General features: G+C 39.3%; 1 protein-coding gene across 1 annotated transcript in view; it reads right to left on the bottom strand.

The window, feature by feature from the left end:
* The window catches only part of PSD3 (pleckstrin and Sec7 domain containing 3), a 560,881-nt gene that overhangs the window by 387,691 nt on the left and 145,534 nt on the right, over positions 1-27,656 (bottom strand). Inside the window, 1 exon segment of the mRNA XM_074287446.1 lies at positions 24,522-24,630. Within this exon segment, the coding sequence (XP_074143547.1) occupies positions 24,522-24,630 (109 nt within the window).

Here is a 27,656-nt window from a genome sequence, read left to right as displayed (position 1 = left end):
ATAAACCCTGTAAGTAAATATAAGCATCCCCAGGCCACAAAGGCAGCACCAGGATGTCGACAACTTGCTTAACAATGCCATCCAGAAGCAGTACTGTGATACATGCATAACCTTTATCAAATTGCTTTCCTTCTCAATGGGAAAAGGGAGAGGAGATTGAATTTGGAATTTAAAATTGTTTAAAAAAAAGAAGAAAAAAAAGGGTTGAAAAAAATCCCTATATTCACGAATTGTCTTGCTTATTCTACTTTTGTGAAAAATAATTATTTTTCCTCCTAGAAAAATAATTGAAGTATATGTCAATGGGAAATAAGAATCTGACTTATAAACCCCAGCTATATATGCAATTTTATAGGAATGTACCTCTTTCATAAATAAAAGGAATACCTGTTCAGGGGGCTTTCAATGAATAGTGTATGGAATTTGTATTCTAGAATATTCTGAGTGTCTGTGCCAGGTTTAAAGATAAATGTATGTTCAATTTGTTTCCTAGCAACACAAATTCCAAAGCAGTAATGTATTCCACAGATTGTAATGTTATTAGCAGTTAGTCCATTAGGTACTGAAATGACTGTCACTTGCAGGGGGACAATATTTAATTTTATTTGAGGCCTCTCAAAATTCTCCAAAAATGTAACAAACAACCATGCTTGCTCACCTAGACACATTATGATCCAGTTTACAATGAAATTTAAGAAAGATACATGTACTCAAAGAACAAGAGCTATTCTTGATTTTTAGCATTTTTTTATTGGTAGAGTTCTTGAATTGTTTTAATCTATGTTAGAGGACTTCAAATGTTTCTTATCAATATAAAGAAAGGGGATAAAGGGATACTAAAAGGATGGCTAAGGATGAACCTCTCATTTAAAAAAATCTGTTCAATGAGCACATGAATAAGAACTCCATTCCTTTCCTATGCTAAGTCTGTTTACTAGACAAAGGATGAGTAACTTGAACAATACTCAACAAGAATATCAGTATTTTTTAGGCTTTTCTAGATTATGTACTTGGGACTTATAAAAATTTTGGTTTTGATATACTAAACTTTATCTCTTTACTACAAAAATATAAACAAATCTGTAATATATAAACAAATGGTGAACAGAATTACTTAAGACTTTAAGAGAACTGTGATACACTGGAAGCACAATTCACTGAAGGAAGAAGGATACAACAGAATAGTTCCCCTCTCATTCTTGCTAGAAATTATATATACTGCATAGTTTCTAATGCTTAAATGTACCATTTAAAATAATGTAATTAAGGAACTTTAGGAAGACTTCCTCCTCTCCCTGAGAATATCCAAGTGATGAGTCACCGAAGAGAAGCTGGGGAAGCTGAGCTGGTACCTAAACCAGAAAAAGGCTTCATCATCCGTGGCTATTACAGCCATCTCTGCTGAGAACTGACCGGAAACAGGAATTTGACCGTAACCCCAGCTTTGTCTCCTCCAAGACTCCACTCAAGCACTGCCCTAGATAAAAGTCCTTCCCTGATTTCCACATTTTATATGTTGTTTATACCTATATATAGACACGTGTTTTCTTCCATTGAGACCGTAAGGTCAATGGCAGAAGCTGCTCTGCTTAGAAACTCTGTCTCTCCGGTTGTTGGCTCGTGGATGATCTTTAATAAAGGGAGCTGATGAGAAATACAATGGAGACTGAGGCTACAGGGAATGCATGTGGAAGCAGGCTCTTAAAAAAGTCAAAGCACACATAGTACACTAGATAGAACACTACTCCTTTAGTTTAAAAGACCCCGTCTCAATCATTATCTCTATGACTTAACTCCAGGCAAGTCCTTAAACTCTTTGTTTTCTTCTCTCTAAAAGAGGGATAACCTATTTCATAGGATTACTATGAGGACCAAATGAAATCATATAAAGATCTATGCAAATCTTAAAGAAATATATTTATCATTATTTTGGGGGACTGGAGATAGTGTGCTGGGCCCAGAGTCAAGAGACTCATCTTCCCGAGTTCAAATCAGACACTCACCAGCTTTGTGGGCAAATTATTTCATTCTGCTTGCCTTAGTTTCCTCAGTTGTAAAATGAGCTGGAGAAGGAAATGGCGAACCACTATCTTTGCCAAGAAGACCCTGAATAGGGTGATGAAGAATTGAACATAAGTGTACAACATTTTTATTTTGTTGTTTTTTAAAACAAGGTATAAGATAGTCTATAAGCTATGTTAATCTCAGTGACCAATGGAATTCTTAAGGCAGTAGGCCAAGAGAATTCAGAAATGTCATGAAAGACTATAGGAATACAATCTCAGGAACTACTGATGTTAATCCGAGAAAAGATAAAACTTGGGGGTAAGTGACAGGGGACCCACTTAAAGCCTCTGAATAGCTGCTATTTACAGGTCTTGTTTTCCTTGGCTCTACAATCATATAAAACTCTGAGTAAGAGGTGAAAGTTACGGAGAGGGACATTTCCACTTCATGTAAGAAAAAGATTCTAAACTATTAGAGCCGTCCAAAAGTGAAATAAATTACTTCAAGTGGTACTAGGCTCTCCATCACTAGAGATGTTCAACCAGGGACACTGATGTAGAGGAGATCCCTTTTCAGGCACAGGATCTCCAAACTCACTTCTAGTTATAAAGGAAGAGAATCCAATGATCTTGTCCACTCTCGTGGCTTTAACAGAGGCACAGTTACCAATTTTGGGTTGTTTCTAAGCAAAGGAGTGACATAATGTTTTGCCAATAAATATCTACAAAATAAAAAAAGTCTAAACTGAAACTGATAGAGGAAATAATATATATCATTGGGCATTACTATATGAAGGGACAACAACTTCAAAAGAGGACTAAAAGTTTAAGAAAGAATACATTTTTAAAAATTCCTTGATATAAAAATGGCTTTCTGTGGGGAGAGAGGTAAGAAATCTAAGAGAAAAACTAAGTGGTAAAAAAAAATGCAAATGAACCTTTGTAATTTTCTCAGTTCTGTTCCAGGCACTAGTCTCAACACAATTGGCTTTCATACCTTACAGCTAGCATTTAAGATTATAAGTGCTTTATAAATATCATCTCATTTTAATCTCCCCCAAACTCTAAGAGTAGGTAGTATTGTTATCGTAATTTTACAGATGGGCAAACTGAGGCAAATGTGGCTTAAATAAAAAAACTAGTAGCAGAGGTACTATCTGAACTCAGATCTTCCTGCCTCCCTCTAGCCACTGAATCATGAGTCCAAAGTACTGGACTTTGTATAAATGTTCATCTAGGAAAAAAAAAAACCTTAGGTCTTTCATAACATTTTTACAAATAAGAATAAATAGGATTTCTTGAGTCATTTCTATGCCCCTGTGCAGTGGCTTGGTATATGGGGAAATTGTCTGGTTTGCTAAAAAAAGAAAATTCTACCTCTAAATCTTTGATAACTAGGAAAAATGATGGTGGGTCACAAATTGTAGTTGAATTTGTTTCAGACAAAGGGGTGAGAAGGGGACAAGAGGAGGAAGCAAAAAGCACATCAGAGTTCCAAAATTGATCTGATTCAAGTGAATCCTCAGAAGTAAAAGTGAACATAATTTCACAGTTCAACAATTACAATTTTAAAATTTTACAGTCTGTTTTCCACCAGAGGGTAGTATTGCATAACTAGAAACAGAACCTAGTTATGCATGTAAGGGGAAAGGACACCATTATTTTCCAAATGTCTCTTAGTAGAAAGGTCTGCTCCAAATAGAAGCATTTCTGAAAAGATGGTTGGAATAAACGCTCCAAAATTCAAACTCAACTGCCTTCCTTAATCTGAATATTATAGTTCCTTTTAATTCAGTCATTGCCCTTTACTAAGTCAGTCACACAATTGGCTCATGCTGAGTTTTGCAGTTAAGCCTACTGATCTCTCCCATCCGGTTCTTCTGAGTTTCTATCAAAATTCAAGACCTTTCAATTTATCTCCTCTAAAATTTTACCTTGTTAGTTCTATCCTATCTAGATCTTCCAGATGGTTCCTGAAAAGATAGTAAATCTCGATTCTGTCATTCAACAAATTACCCATCTCTCCCAGCTCAGTGTTATCTACAAATCCAATAAACACACCTTCTACTATCTTTCCAAGTTTCCAGTTTGATAAAAATTTAAAATAAGGCTGGGCCTGGAGATAAATCACTAGAGACTGGGCTGATATGGATCTGTTATGAATTGCAAGTTTAGCTTTGTTTTCCACCCAGAACCCCAGGCGGCAATTCTTGTAAATAAGAGAGCTAAAGCACTTTTTCAGTGGCTAGATCTTCTGCAGAGGGGAAATGAGATTTGATTCTCTCCAAACAAAGTTGGTTCTACCCTTTCCAAGGTTGAGTCTTTCTCATTGACAATGAAGGTAGAAATAAATCCAAGTTGAGTGGTTCCACTTTATCTCTGTCATCTACTAACATTTCATCATCTACCTACAGTGAGGAGAATACTCCTTTGTTCTTTTCCTAGTACAGAAAAGTAGGGGGAAAAAAGAGAAGGAGGGGAAAAGAAAAAGAAAGAAGGAAAAGAAGCCCTTAAAATCCAGGATCCAAATCCACAGCAACAACTGCATGCAGCTTCACTATTATTTGCTAGGCAATATCTGCTTCCCTGGGTGGGGTCCAAACACAGGTTTTCTTTTCAGATAAACTGCATTTGTGGGTTGCTGAAGCAGCAATGGTTGTACTGCTTAGCACATAGTAAGTAAGCATTTAATAAATGCTTTGCTGATTGGGAGAGAGTGGGAGAGACTTATGCAAAAATCACCTATGAAAGTCATTACTTAAAAGTTCAAGGATATACAGATCACAGCACTCTTACTACCGCAGATGCATTCCTAAGAAATTATCCACAAACTGTCTTGGAAATCAAATCCTCTTTTCCCATTGATGAAATTTTAATTTTAGAGATGATTCATCTTCTTTTCTGATTGATTTTTTAATCCCTAAGAAGTTAGCAGGAAATTAATGCTGGAAAGAATCTTGGGGAGTCAAACCCCCTTCATTTTAGTAATGAAGAAACCTAGGGTCAGAGGGATGAAATGTAGCTTCAAGTTTCTCTAAATTGTAAATAAATGAAATACTACCAAAAAAAAAAAAAAGTTAAAGGAACTCTTATTTCAGGAAGCCCTCCAGTGAATTTCTTTGTAAGGGAAAAGTTCTTTTTATGAGGCAAATAAAGGAGAGATTCTTTTATAAGACTAGAACTTGGGCCAAGATTTAAAAAGATGAATTTTAAAAGGAAAAATGGCAAGTCCTACATTTGAACTTAAAGAAAAATCACCAGTATAAATTAAAGGAGATGTAGTTGGACAAAAATTCAAGTAAAAAGATCTGGGAGTTTTGACTATACTCTCAACTAGATGAGTAAGATATAAAGAAAATTGTATTGGGGGAGGGTAGAAAGAAAGGAAGAGAGAAAAATGGAAGGAAAAAGGAGGAAAAGAAGGTGGAAGGGTAGAAAGAAGAGAGGAAGAAGGGAGGGAAAGAAAGAAGGAAGGGTGGGAAAAAGTAGGAAAGAAAGAAGGAAAGAGAGAAAGAGAGGGAGGGAGGGAGGAAGAAAAGGAAGGAAGGAAGGAAGGAAGGAAGGAAGGAAGGAAGGAAGGAAGGAAGGAAGGAAGGAAGGAAGGAAGGAAGGAAGGAAGGAAGGAAGGAAGGAAGGAAGGAAGGAAGGAAGGAAGGAAGGAAGGAAGGAAGGAAGGAAGGAAGGAAGGAAAGAAGGAAGGAAGGAAGGAAGGAAGGAAGGAAGGAAGGAAGGAAGGAAGGAAGGAAGGGAAGGAAGGAAGGAAGGAAGGAAGGAAGGAAGGAAGGAAGGAAGGAAGGAAGGAAGGAAGGAAGGAAGGAAGGAAGGAAGGAAGGAAGGAAGGAAGGAAGGAAGGGAAGGAAAAGTGAAAAGAAGATAGGGAGGAGGAGAGGAGAGAGGAAAAAAAAATTAGCTCTCTTTAGATATTTGACGGGCTATGACACAAAAACCAGTAAGACTTTTGCTTGATTTCACCACCAAATTTGGAGCAATGTTTTGAAGTCAGAGGATCTAGATTCAAATCCACTCTTTCATTTATCAGCTCCCTAGCCTCAGTTTACTTAGCTATAAAATGGGAAGATGGGACCAGATCACTTCTAGGGCCCTTCCAGCTCTGTCTATGACCATATCATCCTAAGATGTAAAGAAGCAAACTTAGGCTTGAAACAAGGAAAACCTAACAATTCAGAATACACAAAATATAACTGGAGACCTCAGGAAAGAAAAGTTTCCCCTCCCTAGAGGGGTGTCATAGGATGATCACTTGTTAGGAATGCAGTTCAGCCTCGGATTGGATTCCAGGGCTTGAGGTGACTGTGAAGTCTGGACTCCGGAAAGAAGGAGCTGTAATGGCCCAACTGATCAGCACAAGACATGCGCATGGGGAGGACCTGTATGATGCTTTAAAGAACAGAAGGGAATGGACCACTAGGGGGCGCAGTGGAGAGAGCCCCAGCCCTGAAGTCAGGAGGACCCAAGTTCAAATCTGACCTCAGACACTTCCTAGCTGTGTGACCCTGGGCAAGTCACTTAACCCCAGCCTCAGAAAAAAACAGAAGGGAATGCTCGGCTCCCATACTGCCAGACAAGTGACTCGATGGCCAACATTATTAATCTACTTTTCTCTCTCCCTCTTATTGATTATAGAAAGTGAATAAGTAAAAGCGGCAGGAGGAGGGTTGAGGAGTGCCCCTCGGATAACAAGAGAAGCTTCGGGAAGCCTGCATAGAGATGTGACCAAGCACTAAGTGCTGAAGAAAGAGCCCGGATTTCAGTCATAAACTGGTCCAAAGACACTAACAAAAAGCAGAGCTTGCAGCTCTCCCCGCCTGCTGTGCCATCCGGGCCAGGACATTCAGTGCAACAGAACCTCTGGGCTAGTCTGTGGTGGTGCTAAAATAATCCGCAACCTAGACTCGACCGAGAGCAGCCCTGAGAAGGCGAGCAAGGATGCTTTAAAAGAGATCTATAAAACTAATTTTCTGCATTTCAGACAATAGTAATGTGAGGAGAAACAGCCCTTGTGTAGGAAAATCCATAAAATCACAAATTTGAGAGTGTGTGTTTGTGGGGCTATAGAGAGACCGAAAATGACTGTATAAGGCCCACAAATCTGTAAAATTAGTACAGCCGCCTGGTTTGCTGTGCCATGATTGCCTGAAATCATGTCTCAGCCGTGGCCCAGTTGGGGGAGTTGTCTCAGACGGAGATTATTAGCAGCACACAACATGCCTGCCCAGACCCACACCATCATCACTGGGGACTGAGCCCAGACTTTGGGGAGAAACGTCAGCCCAAACACAGGGAGGCAAAGCACCCCGGGGGAGGGACACACATCTACACAACGCTGCTCTCTGTCTCTGTCTCTGTCTCTCTCTGTTTCTCTGTCTTTCTCTCTCTGTCTCTGTCTTTCTCTCTCTGTCTCTGTCTCTCTCTCTCTCTCTTTCTCTCTCTGTCTCTCTCTCTGTGTGTCTCTCTCTCTCTGTGTCTGTCTCTCTGTCTCTCCCTCTGTCCCTCTCTCTCTCCTCTCTCTCTCTGTCTCCCTCTCTGTCTGTCTCTGTCCCTCTGTCTCTTTCTCTCTCACACACACACCCTAACAGAACCAGAGAAGGGCTCTCTGAAGCCCCAGAGCATGCTCCAGCTTGAGGTAGGCCCGACATCTCTCCCACTCCTCCCTCACCTCTGGTACAGGGCCCTTCTGAGCATGACTATGGGGGGGGGTGTCTGTGCTGGGGAGTGGGGCCTCTTTTTCTCTCTTAAATGGAACTGGGCCCAGAATCCCCGACACCCCTCCCCCCTCCTCATACTCACACTTCTTCCGCTCTCTTCCTACTATCTTATCAGAGACCCCTGGAGACAAGCACCTACTATGTGCCAGAGATTGTGCTAAGGGCTAGAGACACGTAAAAAGGCCAAAGACAAAGCACAAGAGGCCAGGAGCCACATCTAGCAGAAGAAGACCGCAAGCAGGTACAAAAAGATACGGACAGGAAACCCTGAAGTAGTGTCGGAGAGAAGGCGCTGAGGTTAAGGCGGCCTGGGAGAGGAAGGCAGGACTTCAGCTGAGTGTTGAAAGAAGCCAGGGGAGCTGGGGTGAGGATGAGGACGGAGAAAGCCCAAAGGGAACGTTTCTCCTCTCAAATAAACTCCATTGCCTAAGCAGTGCAGTGTTCCTCCCTAGTGGAATCCCCTCACACTCACCCAAAAATATTCCAGACCCCTTCCTTTCTTTTCAAACCTGCCCGACCTCTTCTTCTCCCCTCTTAATTTACTGAGAAAACTGGGGCCAAGGAAGATGAGGCTTCTCGAGTCACCATCTCTCACTCTTTTCTCCTTTTTCCGGGTCTCTAAGCAATGAAATCGCCCTTCTCCTTGCCATCCACACTGGATCCCCTCCCCTCCCATCTTCTCCTGCAGGTTGCAACCCAGACGCTCCCAAAAATCTTTATCTTCTCTCCCTCTGCAGCTATCTCCTTCCCTTCCTGCCTCCAGAAACGTCCCAGTCTTCCCCTCTTAGAGCCCCTCAGGAGCCGCCTCCATCCCCTCAGCCTTCTGCCTTAGCCCTTTCTCAGCAGGATTCCTCTGGCCTGTCTTCTGGTCATTTCTCAGCCCTTCAAACTCCGCCTTCCAACTTGTCCTTTGGCTGAAACAGACTGCTCTGTCTGTCCCCAGCTCAGGGGCTCTCTGACTGGCCAGACTGGGGGTCTTTTCTCAGGGCTTACCTTTCTGGGCCCACCGGCTGACCACCCCCTTTCCTCCTGGACGCTCTCTCCTGATTGTACAATCTGTCTAACCGCTCTTCAGTCACCTCTGCTGGCTGACTCTGCACCAAAACAGGCCTTGATAACTGGGGGGCTCCTCTGGGCCTTCTCTTCTCCTTCCACCGTTTCTCTCTTTTATTTATTATCTTAGTGTATAACTCCCAAATCTAATGTCTGCCCCAGGTCTACATTATTAAGAGCATTATCAAAATTAATTTAATTAATCAATATTATGAATAAAGACCTATCAAACTGGGACAAAATTCAAAGCAGAACTTAATATCTTTTGACTTTTTTATTTATTTTATCTAATCATACAAAATATGTTTTAGCAATTAAAAATACAAAAGGTGACACCTTTGATTCTGTGACCCTATCCATTCATTCCCAATAGCAAAGGTATTAATAGCAGTGGGGCAGCTGTCTTACCCCATTAAGGAAATCCTCCTTTTATTTTATTTTATTTTTGTAGAACAGCAAAATGATGCAGTACATTTTCACATTCTTCTTGTTGGTATGGTTCACTGCCCGAGTTTTAAATTAGAGAGATACCACTGCACAGCATTAATTTATATTGAAATAAATGTAGTGTATCATAGTATAAATATCCTTTAGGTTTTTTTTTCTTTTTTCTATGAATCTGTCCCTACCATTAACTCCCAATTGCTAAATTTTTTAAAAGAAGGAAAAATGTGCAAGGTTCTGTAAAATACATTTTTATGTATTTTACATTGCCCAGATATAAAATATATATATCTTTCTCCATTCTAAATTCACCAATTCTCTGTTTTATCTTGATTCTTTAAGAGTTGTGATTTATCATCATGTTGAGATTAGAGTTCTAACACCTTTCAAAATTGTTATCATTGTATAAACTATTCTAATTCTGTTCACTTCTTTCTGCATCAATTCACAGAAGTTTTTCCACTTGCCTCTGAAATTGTCCTTTTCATCATTTCTTATATCACAATCTGTTTAGTCATTCCCCAGCAGAAAGATGCTCTTTTTGTTTCCCATTTATTGGCTCCCACCAATAGAAAAATTCTATTTGTTATAAATATTTTTGCAGAGATTTTTTTCTCTCCTTTAATTTCTTTGGCGTATAGGTCCCATAATAATAAAGCTAATTCCAAAACATGCCCATTTTTTAAAACTTTGGGGGCATAAGACCTCATCTTTTCCTCCAAAATTAGCCTCTCAAAAAACTTTTCTACTTCTATTAAAGACACAACCCTTCTCGAGTATCTCAGATTTATAAACTTGATGTTATCCTAAACTCATCGGTCTTCTTCATTCTACATATAATGAAAACTAACTTTTACATAGCACTAATTATGTGCTGGGTAGCATGCTAAGGGTTTGACAAATCCCTCATTTGATTCTTACAACAACAGCATAATTATTATCCTCATTTACAGATGAGGGAACTGAGGCAAACAGGATTAAGGGACTTGCCCAATAACCAGTAAGTGTCTGAGACCAAATTTGAACTCAGGACTTCCTGACTCTAGCACTGATGCTATTCACTGTAGCACCCAAATGCCATGTCCAGTCCAACGCCAATATTTATTGTTTTTATCTTTACAGCTGCTCTCACATCCACCCCTCTCACTCTATTGACACAACTATTGCCTTATTTCAGGTCCTCATCCACTGTCTCTTAAATTATTGCAGGAGGCTTCCTAAGTGGTCCCTTTGCCTTCAATCTCTCTCCAGTGCAGTCCATCCTTCACATTGCTGCCAATGGTGTCTCCTTAAGTAAAAATCTGTCCATCCCACTATCCTGCTCTATCAATTCCAACAATTCTCTGTTTCTTCTAGGATCAACTAGAAACTCTTCAACATTTTGGCCCCAACCTATCTCTGCAGCCATGTTGTATGTACTCATACAATAAAGCCAAACTGGCCTTCTCGTTTATTAATTATACTCATGTCCCATCGCTATGGCTTTCACCAGACTGTTCCCCGCGCCTAGAATGCATCCCACCCTCACTTCTGTGGCATCCATCAAGATCCACCTTCAATAGGAAGCCTTTTCCATTAGACTATCAGCTTCTTGCAGTGGGAATTGTTCCTTTTATTGGTTTTGTATACATAATACCTAACACAGTTGTCTGGCACAGAATAATAATAATTATTATTATTAAAACAATAATAATATTGACAACAGAGCTACCCAAAATAATCAAGTTGAAAAAAATCTCCTTGACATATTCCATCAATTGGAACTAGGTAGCTTCTCTCTTGACATCCATAAACTCCTGAAGGAAGAAAATACATATCTAGTTGAGATCAGAAGCCCTCAGGGAATAAAACTGGGACAAGAAGCAAAGGAAAATTCAGGACTAAGAAGTTAGGTCTACATGAAAGGAAAGGCTTTGGGGCTGGAGGAGCCTGAAGAGCAAGAGAAAGAAAGTCACTTTCTTTTTCCTTCTTTAATAATCCACTCCTAACTTTTCTCCCATCTCCACTCAGCTCAAGCATTTATTCACAAACACGTATTAAGCCTAGACAAAGGGGAGGAAAAGAAAGGAAAAGTCTTCCCCAGAGGTGCTGATATTCTGTGAAGGAAGATGTATGCATATAAGTGTAAGCAAAATACACACAAAATAAATAAACATCCGATGCTCAAATGGATCTGTGATCTCAGGGATTTGGGAGAACCCTCTAAAATGCAAAAGTCTGCCCATTCTATCTTACTTGTCCAAGTCTTTCCAAAATGTCATTGGAGGGTGGAAGCAGGGGGGGAAGAGGGATGCCCAACATTCTGGAGGGCCCTCTCTCTGTCCTTCCCCACTAGCCCTCACTTCGGAACGCTGAGCAGACCATTTTTTCCTATGACATTTTGTCTTGATGACATCCTTTACTAGTTTTCTTCAGAATTCCTAAATGGCGATAGGATGTAGCCAAGTCACACCTGAAGCAAGCACCCGCCATTGCATGTGGCACCTCCATGAGTTCCCCTGTCTTGCTACCATTCAGCAACATGGGTAAAATGTTAGCTGAGAAAATGGGCCTTTATTTTATTTTATTTTTTTTCCCCTGAGGTGATGGGGGTAAGTGACTGTCCAGGATCACACAACCAGAAAGTTTTAAGTGACTGAGGTCATATTTGAACTCAGGTCCTCCTGACTTCAGGGCTGGTGCTCTATCCACTGCACCTTTACTTTCATGGAAAGTTTGGCAAACAAGATAAATACAAGAAGGCATGGGGTGGGAAGTCACTAATGACTAAGGTCATCAGGAAAGGTCTCATGTAGGAGGAGGCACTTAAACTGAGCTTTACAAGGAAATCATCCTTTTAGAGCAAAAGCTCTAAAATGAAATTTTTTTTTTTTTAAGAGGAACTCTCTTTTCAGAAAACAGAATGGGTAAACAGCAGCCTTGGGAGTAAATTTTCCACTTTTTCCCTTATTCTTTGGTTTTTCAGTTTGAATTTTATTTCATGTATACTTTCCATTTTTAGTCATATGAATTTTTCTTATTTCCTCATCATGAGTTTCACTCAAGATAATCCTAGCAAACATAATTTGCAAGTCTGTTTCTGGGTGAAAAACCTCATAGGAAGAGATTTAGACTTGGAAGGATCTCAGGGGTCAACTAGTCCAATCAATTTAGTTTATAGAACAGGAACCCAAGCCCTGAGAGGCAGGTTTCCCAAGGTCACAAAACTAATTTGCTTTGAATCCAGTCAGATCACATGACTTTAAATCCAGGGACCTTTCCCCTCTAAAGTGCTATGTTCCATGGCCTGTTTGACATTATTCTCCTCTTGAGCCATCTGGTATGTTATGTTATCTGTGGCGTCCTCCCCACCCCAAACTCCAGGCCCAAAGTTCTTAATGGACTAGATGCCCTTCTTTGTGTAGTGTGATTCACTTTCAATTCAAGGAGTTCACCATAAAAAAGTGGACAGTCTTGAAGATCAGGCTCATCACCTAGATCATTCACCTCTCTTCTTCGTGGAGATCCAACCATTGTCTCCATAAGATAAATAACAGTTCATGATATTCCAATTTCCTGGGTAGCTTTGCATGGAAATGTCCCAGAATTGTAAAATCTATCAGTTTTTCAGATATAAAGGATCTCAGTTCCATACACTTGACAAGGAGGCCTCACAAAGGTACCTCACTGTAACTGCACGAAAGAGTTATTACTAGGAAAAATGGAATAAACCAAGTGTGGAAAACTGCTCTCATGGATAACGGCTTAGATGGCAGTGGAAGTTTAAAGAAGGAAACAGAGGTGGACCTTTTTAAACAGGGAAGAAAATTAACCCAAATGCTGTGTAATTAATCTGACTTTACTTATATTCAATTTATACAATGGCTTTCCTCCAAAGACTTTTCACAATTTCAGCATAAAATTCCATTCTCTTGCCTTTTTTAAAAAGATAACAATGCTAGTAAATCAGTCCAAATCCAACCAAGAAGCAAGACCAAGGTAGAGGGTGCAACCCTGCATTCATGAGCATGGCTCAAATCCAAAGGGATAATAAAATCATAGGGCTATATTTCCTTCCCCAGGGAAGATTTTATAAGGAGAAATAGGGCTTGCCATGTTGTATGGATGGTATGATGAGAGGAGTACTGGTCCTGGAGTCAGGAGGACCTGGCACATATTAAGTACTATATAAATGTCAGTGACTATGCTGCTATTGTTTAAATAAAGAAGAGATGGTTGGAGAAAATGAAGATTCCATACGGTTGCTTCTTCTCATAATCAGTCTCTTACCACTTTCCCATATGGGGATTCTTCCATTTTATTCTGCAAAAATAAGGACCAGATGCCATCATGGTCCAGATTTCAAAGCAGCAAAGCCAACCTAAAGTGAATTAAAACATTTGAACTATCTAAATCTGGGACTGGACTGCTTCCCTTGGGATACCAAAAGGAAATCCCAGAGTTCCAGAACAGAGAGTATCAGCACATTAAAAGTAAATGGAGTTCAAAGACTTGAGAAGGCAAGAAGCAGCAATTGCCACATGGTCCTCCCAGAAGCATCTTACAGGAAAGGGAATTGAGGGGAATGCAGGGAGGCCTCAAGCTAGAGGGAAACAAAGCTCCATTCTGCTCTTTCCTTTTTTAAATATATTTTTTTAATTAACAGAAATCTATTTTTTCCTCCTCCCACTCCTACCCCAGTAAAAAGAAGAACTCCTTGAAATCAACATTAATAGTCAAGCACAACAAATTCCCTTACTGCTCATGTTCAAAAAATATTATGTCCCATTCTTCACCCAGAATCCATCACTTCTCTGTCGGGAGGTAAATAGCATACTTCATTATCAGTCCTTGATAATCATGGGCAGTCTTATAGTTTTCAAAGTCGACTTGACAGTGTTATTATTGGATAAATCGTTCTCCTATTTCTACTCTTTCTGTTCACAGCTCGCAGGTCGTCTCATTCAGCTGATGGAGGCTTCGTTGCCAGTCTCCCAATAAGAGCCTTTGCTACCTGTGTTTCCATTTGTATTTGTCAATGACAATGCTAAAAATCCCCAGTGATGCGGGGACACTGTACCAGGGTGCAACATGAAAACATTTTCTAGGCTCCTTAAGGACCCCTCTTGCCATTCTGTCTAATGAATGATTTATCTATCTTATGGCACTTGCTAAGAAAAGAAATAAGATTTGCTTTTGGCTAAATCAAAAATTAATAGCAGCATGGGGAATGAAATCCAAGCAGGCCCCACTTTAAGAAAACCTACAGACATAAATCAGGGCTATTTAGGAACTTCAGAAGAGCATTTTTCATTTAACAAAAAGGAATGCCTCAGGGTTTCTTAAAGTAGCCAATTCCCTAAGTGAAATAAATGGAAATAGTGAAGAAGGTGGAGAGGAGGAAGGAGAACCTATGAATTTACACAGACATTTTCAAGAACAAAGTTATTGTTTAGAGGCAGAATGATATAATGCAATAGGCTGGTTGGCCTGGAGTCAAAAAGACTCAATTTCAAATTCCGCCTCTGATATTTATAAACTATTTAAGCATTATTATAACCAGGGCAAATAACTTAACTCCTGTAGGCCTCAGGAAACTACATAGGACCCATCTACTAAGTCAGGGAGAGGTTGTGCTCCTATACAGGGACTTCCCTGCTAATTCCCTGAAAAATCTCACAAGGCATCCATCACAGGCAGTCAGGTATAGCAGAAGGATCAATAAAATCAGAGACCTGTGGTCCAGTTCTGGCTTCTGCCACTTAATGCTTCTGTAACTTACCCATCTGTTAAATGGAGATAATACTTGTCCCATTGCTTTATAAGGGTATAATAAGGATCGACCACAAATTAGATAAGGATTCAGAATACAGTATGCTATTATAGAAAGAAATTCATCAGATATAAGACTTCTATAATGTTTAAGCCTTGGCCTAGAATTGTGGTAAAACTGGAAATAATGCTTAGAGAAATTAGTGACCTCTAATCAGGGGTCAGAATTTCACCTTCTGATGATGCAATCACTGCTGATTTCAGAGCTGGCCACCCCAAAACATCCAGCTTCAATTATTGGGGATGGTGCCAGTACAAATAGTACAAATGAGACAGGAGCCAGCTAAGGACAGGCAGCCTGAAGGGATCTTTTACTAATAGAAAAATCAGAGATCAAGTTTTGATTATGAATGTTGAATACAGATCAAAGAATATGATAACAGCAGAGGAGATGACTTTTTTTTTTCCTGGAGGACAAGAAAACTTCTTAGTTTTTAAGTTTTTAAAACTTTTTTTTAACTTAGTTTTTAAAACTTTACTGCTTCAGCCTTGAATTCTTATGTTTAATTCTGTAGAAAGACAGCCAACTGAGTTCCAGAATTCCGGGAGGTCATATGCATAACAACTCTATTCCAGTGAAAAGGAGATGAGCAAAAATCAAGATGCCCCAAGGACTTTTTTTCAAGAAAACAGTCACAAGGACCACTGATTCCAGTATTATGTTCTATATACATGCATCTGCATCTACAGTTACATCTATAGCATATTATTAGTAACTGATGTTTATGATGATAATCATCACAAAAATGTTAAATTACATTTCATTATCTTTCTATTCACATTGCTACCCTACTTAGAAAGGGCATAATTAAAACCTGCCTGGACTCTTCCAGTAGCTGCTAATAGGTATTTCTGCCTTTGCTCTCTTCCCAACCTCCAGTCTACAACCTGAGTATAAATACCTACATAACCCATGGTTATGCTGTGTCTCTGTTCAAAAATCTTCCTTGGCTACCTCCTGATCTCTCCCTGACACTCAGGGCTTCTGCAAGCCGGGACCATCCTGACTTTCCATCCTTATAATACACTTCCTCATAGCTCTATGTTCTCAAACAAGCCCTTATCCCTGACTTTCATGTCCTTCTTACACCATTCTTATAAGCCTGCAATATCTTACCTCTCCCTCTGTGACTGACAGATTCTTATCAATCCTGAAGCAAGGTTTCTTAACCTGGGGTCTGTGAACTTTTAAAAAATATGTATTTTGGACTTAGATAAATTGATGCTGAGTGAAGTGAGCAGAACTAAGAGGAACTAAGAACTACAGAGTAACGAGATTATGTGATGATCAACTGTGATGGACATGGCCCTTCTCAGCAATGAAATGCAGTGATTGATTCAAGGCAATTCCAATAGACTTGGGATGGAAAACTATGGAGAACAAATATGGATGAAAACAGCATTTTCTCCTTTTCTTGCTTCTTTGCTTCTTCTTTCTTGTGGTTTTTTTTTCCTTTTGGTTTGATTTTTCTTGCACAACATGACAATATGAAAATATGGTTAGAAGAATTGTACCTATTTAACCTATATTACATTGCTTGTTGTTTTAGGGAAGGAAGAAGTAAAGAAGGGAGGGGAAAAAAATCTGGAATTCTTATAAAACTGAATAGTGGAAACTATGTTTATTTGGAAAGATAAAATATTACTGAGGAAAATGTGTGCCAATATAATTGGTTTCCTTTGTAATCCTAAGTATTTTATGCACTTAAAAATATTCTGAGAAAGGGTTCATAATCTAGGTATTTTATATACTTAAAAACAATCTTCAAGAGATTGTCAAAAGGATCTAAGATACAAAAAGTCAGTAATCCCTAGCTATAGAAGCTAATTTAAATGTCCCCATAAAGCCTCCCTCACCACTTCCAGCCAGTGATGACTTTGCTCCTAGGACCTCATATACCTTCCTTGTTTTGCATCTCTTGAATACACTTATCATTCATTATTGTATAGTATTACTATGTTATACAATATATTACATACTATGTATTATTTGTGTCTGTTTCTCATCCCAATAAAGTTCCACAAATGGAGGACGGATTTCTAAATTTTATTATCTTCCCCAACCAGCTGGCAAAATGTTTAGTACCTCACCTGACAATTTTTTGTTTGTCAAATACAATTCAGTACACTCTGATTAAGAAGGCGTTAGAAAGACTTCCATCAAAAATAACCCAGTAAAATATCTCATCAGGAAAGGGATGAGAAAAGGGAAGGAACTCTCCAGAGGCAGTCAGAAGAGAAGGGGGGCTCTTGGCAAGCAGGCTGAAAGGCCTTTCCTATGGGAGGGAGCAAGCAAGTCAGAGACTGCCTGTGCTTAAGAAAATTCCCATCTGGGTGGGGGCCTGGTTGCTCACAGATTCGGGCCCAGGTGAAGTAGTTTCTCTGACTTAATGAATCTCAGAAACCAGACTAACAGTTTAGGCCTAACAAAATCTCCCTCCCTGAGCTCATAAGCGAGGTGGTTAGGGATGAAGTCACGGACCCGGCAAGCAAAATCAGGCCCAATCCCAGCAGGCGCCACCTCTCCAGCTCCTGCAGGGGTGAGTGGCAAAGGCCGAGGAGTGCAGCGTCTGGCGGCCCCTCTGAAAGCAGAGGACTAAACCCTTACCCACAGGGTGTTATCTTGCTTTATCGGAAGCTCATTGATCGGGACCTGAATTACCTCCCGGTATCCAGGAGACCACAAGCGGGAGGGAGAGGGAGTCTCTGAACGGCTCCACGACTGTTCCCAAGTCCATTCATTGAAACCCAGGCAATTTTACTCATTAAGAGCCTCGGGCCCATGCTCCTGATTCTGCCTTATTTTAGACATGAATCGAACAAGCTCAGGCATTTGTTTTCCCTAAACACAGCATACTGGAAATAACAATCTGGAGGGAGATAGGTACGTGCTGCTAAAAGCAGCAGCCCGGAGGCTGACAGTGAAGGACAAGGCAGAAAAAAAATCAAAACAAGGAGACAAACAAAAAGCCTCATAAACGCGGCCCATTTTGTACCAGAGCACTCGAGGCTTTGCTGAGGGCATATATTATATTGGCAACCAGTGGGGAAACAGAGGTCTATTCGAATGAGAATGCCCTCGAGGGAGGCACCCCTTGGAATTTCACAGAACAGGACTTGGCTTTTCTTTTCTTTTCATTTATTTTTTTCTTTTTTCTGAGGCTGGGGTTAAGTGACTTGCCCAGGGTCACATAGCTAGGAAGTGTTAAGTGTCTGAGGTCAAATTTGAACTCAGAACCTCTTGACTTCAGGGCTGGTGCTCTATCCACTATAATTCTATTTTTTTTAAGTATTTAAAAACATTTTTCTGAGAAGGGGTTTATGTCACTGACTGACTGACTGCCAGAGGGGTCCATGACATGATAAAAGGTTAAGAATCATATATACAATCAAAATTGTCAATTGACGGAGAATGATTTTGAAGACACTTTTCTTCCTAATACCTGCTTTAAATAGACTCCTACTCCAGACACCTTAAACTATAACCAGGGGGAGGAGACAAGCAGGGGAAAGAGTTATGGCACAAAGTATTACACAAGACTCGACACAGGTAGACATGTTTACTTTTATGTGACTTCCCAGGTCCCTCAGTGGTACCTTCAAGATACTCTTTGGAAGAGGAGACTCGCTGTCTAGCTCATTGATGGAGGCTTTTCCAATCTTCACATGGTGTACATGTAGTACTCACATACTAACTGCCTGGGTGGCCCTGGGCAAATTACTTAGGATCACAGAAGCTGGAAGGGAAAGGAAAAAGGTAGGCCCATAAAGATAAAATAATTTGGCTAAGGCCGCACAAGTAGGAAGTGTGGTAACAATGGGAACTGAACTGAGGGCCCTCCAACTCCAAATCCCCTATGTTTCTACTGCACCAGGAAGAATGTTAAAGAGTTGCTACATCTGCAAAATGAAAGGACTGAATGACAAAGATGAAGAATATTATGAAAGGCTTATTATATGAATTGCTGCAGAATAGAAAAAGCCAAAGACTATATTTTGTACTATACCAGGGTTTCTTAAGCTTGTTCCACTCATGGCCCCTTTTTGCTTGAGAAATTTTTACACAACCCCAAGTATACAGATATATAAAATAGGTGTATGAATCAAACATTTACTGATAATAAATCATAATTTTTCAACCCCCACAGTCACATGACCCCATATGAAATCGTGACCTACAGTTTAAGAAGTTTTGCATTATATAAAGAATAGAAACAAAATCCCAATAAGTACATTGAAAAATATTCATAAGTAGCCACACAGAAGTAAACAGGATTTTGTTATGATCTTGTTAAATTAAACTTGAACATTTTGAAAAATGACCTGTAAATAACACAAGTCTAGATATTCAGAGACAACCGCTTTTTTCCTTTGTTCATTTGTGTTTTACAGTATTTGCTGACAACAGTAAGGATCTCACAGGACTCAATGGGGTCTTCATAGATCCCCCAAATAGGTGGGAGTCAGGTCTAGAGAAGCATCAGGAATGACCTCCTTGAGCACCCAGTTCTCAGAAGAATCCCCATTTCCTGACTCAGTGCCAGCTCTCCTCCCTTACTGTAATTCTAATTCTGTGTGTATTACGTGAGGAATCCCAAGGACAGCGAGCTCCAGCTTGCAGACACTGAGCAGATTTGCTAGATCCTCACTAGCTGGCAGGGATTGGGCAGAGGAGGTCTGGCCAGACAGTAACAGGTGCGGTTTCTACCTGCGCTTGTAGTTTGAACAAGGAGCTACCACTAAGCTAGTTCCACTTGTACGCCTCACAACTGGAAACTATCACTATCCCCTGAACTGGGGAGGAAGAAAAAGACATGGGGTAGAGGGAGCAGGACAGCCCCTCCTTCTGGAGTCCTGAGTCCCTGCAGCTCCAGGAAGAAAACCACCACACCAACAGGCATCTAATAAGTGTCTGCTATGTGCCTGGCAGGGCTAAGTGCTGGGAATGCCAAAAAAATAGGCGAATCAACGGAGTGGTCCACATGCAAATGGCTATGTACACATGAGCTGCATACAAGTTAAATAAGCAATGATCAATGGAGGGCCCTAAGACAGAAGATGACCAGGAAAGGCTGGACGGTAGCTGAGACCTGAGGACTCCGGGAAGGCCAAAAAGTACAGGAGACAAGACGGTGGAAACCCTGTGGGGAGAACAGGAAGGCAGCTACTGCGTTACGCAGTCGCTGGGAAAGATGTGAGCAGGGAGCGAGACGCCTGACCGGCTCTCAGGAATCCAGCGAAGAATTCCTCCTCCCATGGTGCTGACCGGCCTTGCTGAGGATCCCTCCCACCCTGGGATTCTCTGCTTCAGGGGAAAACTCCAGGCCTGGTCCGGAGTCCCAGATCCGAGGGAAGTCACTAATGCAGCGCAGCAATGCCATGGGCTACCCAGGCCTTCCAAGGCCTTGTTTTGAATCTTCATTGAATAAATACCCTGTCAATATACAGGTGTGCCTCTGGCCATAATCATGCCTTGTCATGCTGGATAGTTATTTACTCCAGCAGTTTAAGGTTCTGAGGAAAGAGGGCGGGAGGAGAGGAACAAGGCAGCTCTTAACACAGAACCTGAACGTGCTCCGAGACAGGCTACCAGCAAGCAGGTATTTACTCACTGTCTTTAAAAGCTTTGGGTTTGTTTGTTTTGTTTTTAAAGACAGGTGTGGGAAGAGGCGTGTCAGTCAGTCAAGTTCAAGTAGCAACACAGACCCCTCCGCCACCATTCCCTGCATCTTCCTTCATTCCTGGCAGCGTCTTACTAACAGATGGGTATGCTATAAAGCAACTCTGAGAGCTTTTATAAGTGGGCACGTATATGTTCTCATAAATCTGTGAAAATAGGGAAAAGGTTGTTTCCAGGAGATGATCCAAATCTGCATCTGCTCCCCCTGAAAGCAGCAATGGCGTTCTATAGCCTTTGTTCCACTTTCCCCAGTCAAGAAATACCCTGCCTCCAGACTCACTCCTCCAATCTATCTTCCACAAGGCAGAATAGAATACAAAGGATCCTGACCTTGGAATCACAAGCCCATGTTCAGGACCCTTTTTCTGAAAATGACTAGCTATCTCTTTGGGCAAATCCTATCACCTCAGAACCTCCATTTGCTTATCTCTAAAAGGAAGTATTAATAGTTTACACGTATCTAGAAATAAAAAGTTAATATCCTAGTAACAGTATTTTAAAGTTTGCAAAGTACAAACTTTATTTATTTATTTGTTTTTTCCCCTGAGGCTGGGGTTAAGTGACTTGCTCAGGGTCACACAGCTAGGAAATGTTAAGTGTCTGAGACCAGATTTGAACTTGGGTCCTCCTGAATTCAGGGCTGGTGCTCCATCTACTGTGCCACCCAGCTGCCCCCTAACGTACAAATTTTAAAAACTAAAAGGATTAAACTTTACATAGTACAATAGGATTTACAAAAGTACTTTACCTTTATTCTATCACTTGGTGCTCACTGTAACTTGGCAAGGTAAGTATAGGAGATGAAGGTCAGAAAAAACAGAATTTGAAAATAAGTCTCTACAAACTCAAAAACCCAGAGTATCTTCTTTCATGTCACAATCTCATTTTATGCTCAAATTTTCCCAATTGAGCCTCACAACACCTGGGAGGTAAGTACTACTTCAGATAGTACCCATCTTTAAAGATAAGAAAATGGGCAACCTGTGGTGGTTTGGCCATCAACCTCATCACACAGCCAGTAAGTGCAAAATGAGCAATCTCTGCTCTGGAGTCAGAAAACATTATAGCCAGAATGGGCCTTAAGGATGACGTGCTCCATCTTACTTTTTAGCCCCAGGGTCACCCAGCTAGTGAGAAAATGAGGAGCAAGAAACTGGGTCTCCTAATTTTCTATCTGATGTTCCTTTCACTAAAAATACACATCTTAAATTCACTAACACTCTCTCTGCCCCAACTCAAGTGCATCAAACATTACCTTGTTAAAATTGGTTATTTTTTAAGCAAGACAAACCTGTTCTATATAGCCTTTAAAGTTGCCCTGTATACTATAAGTGCCCAATAAATGCTTTTTTTCCCTCAGTGAGCAAATGCATCCATGAATATCTAGAAAGGGGAATATATCACCCTAGAAACAAGATTATCACTAGCTCTGCTACTGAAGCAAATCAAATAACAACCATCTAAGAAATTATTCTGTTTTGATATGGAATATTATTTAATAACTAAAGAAGAGAAAACTTCTTGTTCAATCGTTTTTCAGGCACGTCCAACTCTTCATGACCCTATTTGGGGTTTCTTGGGCAAAGACTTGCAGTAGTCTGCCATTTCCTTCTTCAGCTTATTTTATAGATGAGCAAACTGAGGCAAACAAGTTAAGTGACTTTCCCAGGTGGTAAGTGTTTGAAGTCATATCTGAACTAATGAAGGTAAGTCTTCTTGACTCCAGGCCTAGCACATCCACTGCATCACCTCGCTTCCCCTAAGGGAAAAATTTACTAGAAGTGTATTAGTTTGACAGCAGTAAGGAGCCTGGGATTTTCTATTAACAAGAAAGGAATATAAACTTTTGATATTTTCTCTGAGAAGATGAAAATTTCACTAACTCCAGCGAAAGTGAAAGGGAGATAATAGGGAATCATGATTTATCAATGGAGTGAAAAAGATGGGGGAATAGGAGGAATAACTCTGAAAACTATGGATCACAAATTAAGAGTTAGACAAGGTATCAGAAATGATGTAGGCCATGACCCATACTTTACCCCTGAGAACACTGAGGGGTTCAGCACTGGGTAGGAGGATTGCCCACAATCACAGATGTATTAAATAGCAAAACTGGGACTGGACTGAATTTAACCATCTGACTTATGGAAAAGAAATGTATTTTGTATTATAGAGTCGCTATAAAAATAGGAGTTTTATGGGAGTTTAGTGATGATATTTATAAGCCTTTAAAACGTTCACAGTTCTTTTTCTATGCTATCCCAGTTGAGCCTCACAATAATGCTATTAGCTGTTATCCCCACCCTGCATAGTCATCAGATTCCCAAAAAGTTAGCAAGAATTTTACTTGGGTCTTGTTCTGGGTGTTATTTTTAAAGAATTTATTATGAAGTGTGTTCTCTCTGAATTGGAACACTGAGGTTCAAACAGGAAGAATTCTGAGTAAATGGTTCTCATTTTCCATTGATGCTAACAGACACACTCCTATTTAATATAAGTTTAAAATATAATATAATATAATGTAATGTAATGTAATGTAATGTAATGTAATGTAATGTAATATAATATAATATAATATAATATAATATAATATAATATAATATAATATAATATAATATAATATAATATAATATAATATAATATAATATAATATAGCTTATTTGTGCATATTATCTCCTCCTTCAGACTGTAAGCTATTTGACTTTATATCTCCAGCATTTAGTAGGATTCCTGGCACATAGTAGGTGCTTAATAAATATTTACTGACTGGCTAAACTTGTTTAGTAAGAACAGCTACAGAGGAAGATTCGACTTGAATCTTTATATCGGAGAGAAAAAAACAGTTAACTTCCTAACAATCAGGACTTTAAAAGTGGAATGTCACCACCCTAAATGAGAACTTCACCACTTCTCATTAGGAGTACGGTAATAGCTTTGTAATCGATCATTCTTTCCTGGTCTCCAATCCCATCCAGCTGCCAGTGATTTTTCTAACGTGATGAATTGATAATGTCTCTCTCCAGCTTTATGAACTCCAGTGGCTCCCTACTATCTCTGTAATCTAATATAAAATGCTTTCACTGGCACTTAGCAGTCTTTGTAGCCCCTCCCTCCTACCAGTCCATCCTCCTTATACATCTTCCACTCGATGCACTCTATGATCAGCCACCTTGCGCTACCGGACGCTCTTCTCCTACTTCCAGTCTCTGCACTGGCCATATTTCTGGCATCCTTCACGTCCCAGCCCAGGAGTCCTTCCTCACCTTCCAAGATCTCAGCCCTTCCCTCTTACTTTAGCTTCCATTTACTCTCTGTTGCCTCGTAGTCTTGTCTCCTTGTTAGAAGGTGAGCCCCTTGAGGGCATTAGGACTGCAATGATGTAACAAACAAAAGGGCAGTGAGGTAGTGAAGTGGGTAGAATGCCGGTCCTGGAGTCAGGAGGACCTGAGTTCAAATCTGAGCTCCATGACTCTAAGCAAGTCATTTAACTCTGTAAAATGAGCTGGAGAAGAAAAGGCAAACCATTTTAGTATCTTTGCCAAGAAACCCCAAGTGGAGGTCAAAAAGAGTCACACAGAACTAACTGACTAAACAATGATAAAGATGAATAAGAATTTGTTTTTAAATAAATGCACATAAGCATAAATGAGTGAATGAATGAATGAATACAGGTCACAACTGGATGACTTCTTGTGAAATTTTGTAATTCTGTGAAGTGAATGGTTCACACAAGAATGAAGGGAACTTGTCAAAGATTGTAGTCTCTGCATCAAGGTGAGAAAAAAGAAAAAGAATACTTACTAGTTTCTGGGGCTTTCTCTTCTGGTCTGCCAAATAAAAATTCATACTTGGCCTTGGCAACACTTTTGGAATGAGCTGATCCGTTGTTAACCCAAACAAATGTCTCTGCCTGCAAAATGAGAATAAAACAGAGATAAAACTTCTATTGTTAAAAATCCATCATTCTCCAAGAAATCACTATGTGTACACCATATTTAAGGAAACCACTCCCTAGCAAGAACATTTTTAAGGTCCTGATTATGTCACTAAGTATATTAATGATAACATAAGTGGCTCTGGGCAGTCCTGTGACTTCTGAATGTTCAGGCACACCCCTCAATGAAACTGGGCACTAAAACAGGCATCCCTGATGTTCCATATTATAATGAGACACAAGTGAGAATCCTTTCCTTCAATCCTTTGGATACAATTCATCTTCCACACAGCTTCCTAAGGCACAGATCTAGGTCACATCCTTTCTCAATAAGCTCCATGGATTCCCTACTACTTCTAGGATCAAATATGGATTATTCTTTGACATTTAAAAACCATTGAAATTTAACCTTTTCTGATTTATTTTTTTCTTAGTTCCTTCCACATATTTCATGTAAGGTCCAACCACACCAAATTTTTTACTATTCATATATATATATATATATATATATATAAACCTGTGTGCATTACTCAGGTTACCTCAATACCTGGAATATACTTCCTCTTTACCCTTGCCCATTAAAATTCCTAACTTCCATCAGGTCTCAGTTCAAATCTCATCTACATGAAGCCTTTCATGATTCTCACACATCCCTCTTCAAGCTTGCTTTCCTCTTAAAATACCCTGTATCTATCTTTTATATAGCTATATGTGTAAATATTACATTACATATAATGTGTACATACATATATGTAAATACCTACATTACAAATTCTTAGAATATAATTCTCTGTATTTCTATTTTCTATATTTGTATTTCCCAATATCTAGCACTGTAGATTCCTAAGAAATGCTTAATAATTCACTTTCTCTATGGCAAGCAATCTAATACAAGTTATCCATGTATAATCATTTTAATTATTATAAAATAGAATTAAAATTTAAAAATTTTAATTCTATTTTAGTCATGTTGCAAAAGAAAAATCAGAAAAAAGGATAAAACCACAACAAAAAAAAATCAAATAGTATGTACTCAAACTCCATAGTTCTTTCTCTGGATGTGGATACCATTTTCCATCATGAATATTTTGGAATTGTCTTAGATCAATATATTGCTGAAAAGAACTAAGTCTATCAAAGCTGATGACTGTTACTTCAACAAACATTTTTAAGAGACTACTATGTGAAAGCACTGTGGTAAGTGCTGATGACAAAAAAAAAAGGTAAAAGACAAGGAATTTTTCAAAGAATTCACAATTTAATGGGAAAGGTAATATGCAAATAAGTTTCACACAGGATAAACTGGGAATAATATCAGAAGAAAAGCACGATTAAGGAAGACTGGGAAAGATTTCATTTCTTTGCTGGATCTCAAGGATGAGAGAAATGTATTGGAAGACTGAGAATGTGCCAATGTTTTAGGTTGAATAAACCACTGATTTTCAAAGACAGAAGGGATTCCAGAAAGCAAGTGCAAAACTTGACCAAATGGATGGTTTGTGAATAGTGAAAAAAGAACAAGGTCATCTTTACAAGTTCACTAAATAAAAGTCATGTTATTGATTAACTAATTTCCTTTTTTTTCCCCCAAAGAGTTACTAGACTGGTGAATCAGGAAATAACATATACAGAAAATATCTGGATTTCAGAAGGGCCTTTGGGAAAGTTGGCCACAATATCCTTACAAAATTACAATGAAGGAAGGTGAACAGGGATGGATTTCAGCAAAGAAATGTGATTTCAGAGTTGGTCCAATAACCAACTGAAAGAATGCTAATTAATTAATTGCTGTCACCCAGAAAGGTCTCTAACAGAGATAAATGCAGTTCTTTCTTAAGCTCTGTCCTATTAGCATTTGTTTTCTTATTTTAAACTGGGAACCTGGATGATGATGTAGGAGGAGGTCATCAAATAAGCTGATGACATAAAGCTAATTTGAGGGTGAAAAAAAATGAAGATCAAAAACATCTGGATATGGGGTTTTTAGCATTTTATTGAGTCATGGAACACTTTGGCAGACTGATGAAGCCTACGTATCCCTCCTCACCATGTTTTAAATGTAAAATACAGAAGAATCCAATGATAATGATATATGGCTTTTTTTTTTTTTTTTTTTTAACATTCATTGAGAACTTAAGGGGGTTGTTGTTCAGTCAGTTTTCAGTCATGTTTAACCTTCATGATCCCATGTGGGGTTTTCTTGGCAGAGATAAAATAGAGTGGCTGGCCATTTCCTTCTCCAGCTCATCTTACAGAAGAAGAAACAGACAAACAGAATTAAGCGACTTGTCCAGGATCATTAGTGCCTAAGGCCAGATTTTTAACTCAGAGAGATAAATCTTCCTAACTTCAGGTTCAGCAATATATCTGCTGCACCACCCAAGACCTCTGAACTAGATGGACTGGGAAAAAATGGAACATATCTAATAAGAATACATTTAATAGAAGTAACTGAAAAACCCTGCACTTAGATTTTAAAAAAGAATCAATTATACAAGTATACAATGGAAATTTTTATCTAGATAGCAATTCATGTAAAAAAAATCTGTGCATATTATTTTAACATATACATAGTTCTATATAAAACAACAGGATGATATGGCTGCCAAAAAATAAAGTAATGCAATATCAGGATAAATTACTAATAGCTCATATTAACATATTCTTTTTAATTTTACTGAGGGCCTGTTTTACCACAATCAGCTAAAATAGACAATATTTTACATATGAGCAAACTGAGACTCAGTTCTGTGATATGGTTACAGTGAAAAATACAGTGAATTTAGAATTATAGAACCTGAGTTCAAACCTTGCCTTTAGTACTAATACCTACCTGAACCTCAGGAAGTCTCAACCTAATTGGACCTCAGCTCTGTCATATATAAAATAAGGGAACAGAGATAGCTCCTAAGTCTATGATCTTATTTTTGCTGCTTTACCTGTGGAACTATTTTATCAACAATCAGGTACAACCTGTGACCAACTGAACAGGGCTAGCTTAT

The sequence above is a fragment of the Sminthopsis crassicaudata genome, chromosome 2 (genome assembly GCF_048593235.1).
Source record: "Sminthopsis crassicaudata isolate SCR6 chromosome 2, ASM4859323v1, whole genome shotgun sequence".
Classification (NCBI taxonomy): Eukaryota; Metazoa; Chordata; class Mammalia; order Dasyuromorphia; family Dasyuridae; genus Sminthopsis; species Sminthopsis crassicaudata.
This window is presented reverse-complemented; position numbering and strand designations above follow the sequence as displayed.